The sequence below is a fragment of the Tauraco erythrolophus genome, chromosome 3 (genome assembly GCF_009769465.1).
Source record: "Tauraco erythrolophus isolate bTauEry1 chromosome 3, bTauEry1.pri, whole genome shotgun sequence".
Lineage (NCBI taxonomy): Eukaryota > Metazoa > Chordata > Aves > Musophagiformes > Musophagidae > Tauraco > Tauraco erythrolophus.
The window spans coordinates 35,805,193-35,811,192 of NC_141467.1; the positions used below are offsets into that span (position 1 = coordinate 35,805,193).

Genomic DNA, 6,000 nt, shown 5'->3' on the forward strand with positions numbered 1-6,000 from the left:
ACAGCAAACCTGATTTCAGATAGCAGTTACTGACTTGTACTACCTGGTGCAGGAAAACGTGTGGATTTCTAACTCTGGCTTTGCACTCAAAAAAAAACTCCAACGCAAAAGTGCACAGGAGCTAATAAACACACACCCCCATCCACCCACCCACACACCCAGCCCAAAAAAAGCCACACACCCACACACCCACACACCCACCCCAAAAAAAGCCCCCAGTAGCAGAAATATCTGGATATTTCGCAAAAGTGGGGCTGTCACTGAGAAAGCTCTCGTGACTTTACGGGGTCAGCAGAATGCTTTAATGCATAGCTATTAGAGGTCTGTCTTTTTCCAGCACCATTTGTCAGAAATAATGTAGTGTGAATGCAGCCTCATCTGCACGTGGCCCTCTTCCATTAAAAGAACTGCTAAGAAAAACACACACACTCAGATAATCCAGTTTTTCCGATACAGATTTAATGCACGAAAAAAAGAAAAACACATGGTGACAACAGAACCTCCTCTAGGCAAGTGGTAAGTGATGAGGAGACTGAAATTTCCTAAAGGTCTTAAAGAGCAGGTCAGTACAAATCTGAACAGTCACTGACATTTATGGAAAGCAGTTAATGAAGTCCTGCTAAATCCAAACAGTGTCATTCAGCACTTGCACAGCTGTGACTGTGCCAGGTCCAAGGGTCAACATCTCCCCGGAGGATGCTTTGGCAGTTTGGGTACCAGAGCTGCATCACCCAGGCACAGTGGATCTGCCAGAGAGCAGAAGCGTAGCAGTCTTCCAGACTAGGGTTTTGTGATTCCCTCTCTTTGACAAGAGATTACCTCTTTCCAAACCTTGTGCTCTTTAAGAATATCCTTCCTCATGCATGTGCTTTTTTTCAACTTGTCTGGCAGCACTTCTGGCCTTCCATGGTTATTAAATATATCATTTTTGTCAAAAAAATACCCCAACAATTTAAGACAAGCTGTAGTTTGTACCTCGTCTTTCTCATTTCACTGCATACATAAGGCATCTGATAGCAAGGTAGTCACACAGTCTGCTGAACTTATTTCTTATTCAAGAACAGAAATCTCAAGGACATTAGTCTGAAAAATATTTTCTCTGTGCCACAAACCTGTGAAAGGAGGACATTAAGATCATAATTTTCCTGCAGAAATGTTAACTCTTTACTGGCTATAGTGAAAAGAAGCATCCCAGCTTCCTGTTGTTGACATCAGTCCGGAGAGCTGACATCTTACAGTGTGAAAGTTCTTGTAGAGTGCAGAAGAGAGTTTGATTTGGGGTTTTTTCATTCTTTCTTACCACTAGTGCTACATTTGACTAACTGCAAGTGTAATCCCTCATCCTGCAGTAGTGTCCAAAGTGAAGGCACAGCAGTATGCATGCGCTTCAGGCTCCGTCACGCAGGAAGTTGTTTCACTATTGTTTCTGTAGTGTTACTTAAAACATCTCAATCAGAATGTGAAAAAGATTTGATTTGTGCTTGGCTCGGATTAAAACCCTGCACCTAAAGAAAATGCAGTCTGTATGACTGTAGAGCAGCCTTAAAGCATGAGTGTAGATGATTCATAGTTCCCTTTGCCTCTGACTCCCCTTCCTGACGGGCAGGACCTGGTGGGTTATTCACAGTGTCACATAAAATCTGCCATACCCCGTCAGACCATGAGACACGAGGAGCAAGAAGCGGGTGCTGGCTGCTTTCTCTCCTGTTCACACTGGCTACATAGTGTAAATTAACGCTTCCTGTATTAGGCAAAGCAGTGCTGGTGCACAGGCTCAAGCTCTGCACTATGGATTTCCATGGTGCTTATGAGCATAGCCCCTGGCACAGTTGCATCAGCTTGTGCTTTCCCAGGTAACGCTCAGGCACAGTCTGCTATTTGGAAGCCCCGTTTGTGAGGAGGTTAGCTGCGTGGGTGGAAGCTGCACCGTGCCTGTCCATCTCAGGGCCAGAGAGCAGCCTGAACCAGTTTAGAACAGGTATAATAGTTCATTTCCCAGTAGGCTGGGGTGTCTCTCACGCAAAGTCAACTCCTTCCTCTTCCTTGGGTGCATGTTCTGCTGGGGAAGATCAGTGTGCCTCGTCTGGACACATTACTTCCATACCAGTTTTATCAGTGCAGTGTGCTAAGATTAATATTAATCAGGATACTATTTGTAGTCCAGCCCAATAGTGCCCTGCTCACTTATCTAAAGATTGCATCAGTCAGCTTATCTGCACGATGGCCGCACAAATACATCCAGTGGGATGTCTTCCGTAGCCCTTAAAGATGTTCTTCTGTGCACTTTCAATTCCTGCATGTTGTCTCATCTCATCTCATCAGTGACCTACATTTGGTGAATTAAGTTTTTGGCACTGGTGAAATTTATACTGTTCTCATTTTATCAGCAACAATATGTAATAGTCTTCCACATCTCTGAGTAAAGGTGATGATAGATTTCTGCAGGGCCCCACTAAAACCTGCCATTTTTATAGACTACTTCCTATATGTGGTCATTTTGGTAACCTTCAAAGCAGCTAATCGATGTGTAACCCTTATAATAGAAACTACCCTGGTATTTTTTTGAGCTAAAGATCCGCTTTTAGCAACGTTTAAAAGACAGTCAAATACCCTGCTGGAACCAGTTCTGTCAATTTAAGTAACCAAAAATTCTCATCAAAAAAAGTTAGTTATGAGTGGATTATTGCATTAGAGCCATATGCCTTGGCATGAACATGCCTCCTTTATTCAGTTTCTTCACAGACAGCAGTTTGTATTAGTCTATCTGTGATCCTACTCAAATCTGTTGTTAAAATAAGGTGGTTTTAGAATGATTAGTTTGCTTGCTAGTACAACATCTTGCTTTATTATAGCCTTTTATAACTTCTCCAGCTTCCCAGCAGTTGCTAAAAATCAACATAAATGGGCTGAAGAATCGATTGAAATGATCCCAGCATGCTTAGACATAGTTTACACGCTCTCGCAGATCTTCAGATGTTTGACGGTAGCAGCAGTAGTTCCAGTCCTTCCGCTTACCAATGGATCTCATCGGTGGTTTTGTACAGCAGAACCGAACTATTTTTCAAATGCCTCTGCCCCCATTGTAGCCTCATGCGTTCCCATGTGCATTCCATTGTGTTCGTATGTGCATTCACATTGGAAGTGAAGCTTTTACTTGATTTTATTTATCCCTAATAAATGGCTTTTCTGTACAGAGCTGAGGGTACATGCCCTATTTTGATACAGTACCCTGATAAGCGGCTGCTCTGTGTGTGGCACCACCTTTCCTCTCCATCTCCTTCAGCAGTTGCAGAAGACTGGTAATACTAACCATTCCCTCCCCAGCATACTTGACCACATGCTTTGCCATACCTGTATTGTATGGACAACTGAAAACAAATTGAATGCCACCATCCTGAAAAGCATTGACAAAATGCGCAGGGGTTGAAGAGCGGGAAAAACACTGATGTTGGAGGGAAAAAAAAACCAAACAAATCACACAGTGAGGCAAGGTGCAAGATTTACTTTCACTTAAAGAGAAAATAGCAGTTTTGTTTGGATTTTGTTACTTTTTTAGTTTGTTTTGTTTTTCCCCTAAGAGTTTTGTTTAAACTCTTAATTGTGTGCAAGTCTCCAGGCTACAGTCCTCCGCCCCAATTCCAGGAACCAAGTTTTCAAGTGAAAGTAGACTTGAAGTACAGTTGAAGCAAAATTTGCCACCCACTGCAGCCATCACTGGCATAGCTAAATAAACATGCTTTGTCTATGGTATGGCTAACGCTTAAATGGGTGGAAAAAAAATCCCATTCACTTGATTATGCAACTGGATTCCCTTGGAATAGCTTCAAAAAGCTCTTTAATGAGAAGTCTGTAACAGTTGAACAAAGTAAGCATTTCCACTGGTGGGAAAATAAGCGCGGGCAATTCTGCGTTTGACCCTGCAACGAGAGACAGAATGACAATGCCCAGCGTCAGGCTCATAAGGATTCAGCGCATGGAAGCAGCGAGCTGTGCCACCTCTGCACTCCTTGGGAATGAGGCATGGTTTCATTGATACCACCAGAAAGAGTTGGGCACAGCAGCAGAACAACCATGAATGGATTTTGTTTAATCCCAGGGACACATTGCCAGCACTACAATGATCAACGCTGTGGATTAATACTGCAGCAAACTTTTAAAGGGAGTTTGTAGGGGGGAAAAAAGTGGGAAAGATCTTCCCGGCTAGGCAGCCGCTGTATAAACAAGCCTTAGTTTGTAGCGAAGGAACTAAAGAGAAGCAGCATTACTTTTCTTTCTGTTTGAATTTGAAAGCTATACTGCTTGGTCCCCAAGCAGTGCGATGGGTGCCTTGGTAGCTGTCTTCACTTCCTAACACAAAGCAAAAAAGAAATGAAATGTCATTTGAATCAGAAAGGCTGTCCAGAGGCAAGCTTTCAAATATACACTTCTTATAAGGGCCTGTCCATACACAGTCATTGTATCAGATAACAGGGAAATATAAATTTAAAACTCTGTTGTACTGTCTGGGTGTTTTTCTTCTGGAATCAAAAAGCCAGTCTTCTGTTCAGCTCTGTCACTTTGACGTCTGTCTTTTCTTCAAAAAATCCCTCCATATTTCAAGAGCGAATGTCTCCAAATGCAGAAGCACTCCTGGTATGATATCTTAATCACTGAAAACATCTCTTGTACTAACAAACTTTAACTGGATTTTGATTTTGTGAAAGGTGCTGGTATATCCACAGCATGAGGGTAGCAGAGCCCTTGTCTCATGGCACCATTCTCTCCACGGAGAGGGTTAGTTGGGCTGCCTGTGAACACGGTTTAATATCCCTTTTAAAGAAACAAGCAAAACAAACCAAAGTCCTACCAGTTATCATGATGTCAATCTGCTTGGAAAATTGCGTACAGAATGTCAGGTTCCTAAATACTGAATTTTGATGTGGGTGGTAGGTTAGACTGCTTTTAGAGTGCCAACTCCTCAGTCCCCCAGCACTGCCTGCGGCAACTCAAGAGCATCCAGCACCAAAAAAGCACAGACCTAAACTGCTACAGAGGGGAACTACTTGGAAAAAGCCATTGGTCTGAATTCCCTCCCTCCGTGCACCTGCGTTTGCCTTAGCTGGAGTTGCAAAAATGCCATCCTTAATTCTAGCATCCTCGTGCCGAGTGGTGCATGGCTTAAAATACCGCCTGTGACCTTGTGCATGTCTACACAGTTAGCCAGGGCTCCGCGTGTGACGGATCGCCTTGCAAGGGGCGGGGGGTTGCTAAGCCATATGCCCTCGTTGCAAACTTAAAAGTTTTCTCTTTTTCTAGTATCAGCAGTCTAACGATTAACCTGAAAGTGCCTGGGAATTTCAGAAGGCTGTGGGATGCTGAGAACGCACCCTTAGAGTCTTTTGTCGTGTCTAGCCTGTCAGAAAAATTCCCCAGGGGGAAATAACACGGCGGTGGCAGAGCTCAAGAGCAGCCGGCGTAATGCTCTTGGCATTAACCCTCTCTATCGCAGCAGCAGCGCAGAAAATGTCCTCTCAGCAACCTGCGAACATATCGAGCGTGTAATACAGTAACGTTTTCCTCTCGGCTAACGCTCCTCTCTCTCTGTTTCTCTCGCAGCATACAGCGTCGGCTGTCTTTGCAGCTGCCCATTCTTCATCACGCCTACTTGCCATCCATAGGAGGGGTGGATGCAAGCTGTGCCAGTCCCTGCGTAAGCCCCAGCGCCAGTCCCCGGCACAGACACGTGCCGCCCTCCTTCCGAGTCATGGTTTCAGGGCTGTAGGAAAGGGAGATCAGTGCTTCCTGAACTGCTTTTAAGTACTCAATGACTGGACCGAACATCTTACCTAGAACTCTGCTACAAACATATAACATTGGCTCTTACCGCAGAGGAACTACCGCTGAGGCCGTCGTCACAGGAGTGCCCGTGTAACTCGTGTGGGAAGGCAAAGGAGAAGGACACAAGGAGTTTGATCTGTAGCCTTATTCATGGAGTTTTTATTTCTTCACGTAGAAGTCACT

General features: G+C 44.2%; 1 protein-coding gene across 2 annotated transcripts in view; it reads left to right on the forward strand.

Moving 5' to 3' along the window:
- Positions 1–5,761, forward strand: part of GABBR2 (gamma-aminobutyric acid type B receptor subunit 2) — a 505,163-nt gene extending 499,402 nt beyond the window's left edge. For both annotated transcript variants that reach the window (XM_086609138.1, XM_086609140.1), the window contains exon 20: positions 5,596–5,761. In XM_086609138.1, the coding sequence (XP_086465264.1) occupies positions 5,596–5,761 (166 nt within the window). The remainder of the gene's footprint in view (positions 1–5,595) is intronic.
- Positions 5,762–6,000: the final 239 nt, after the last annotated feature.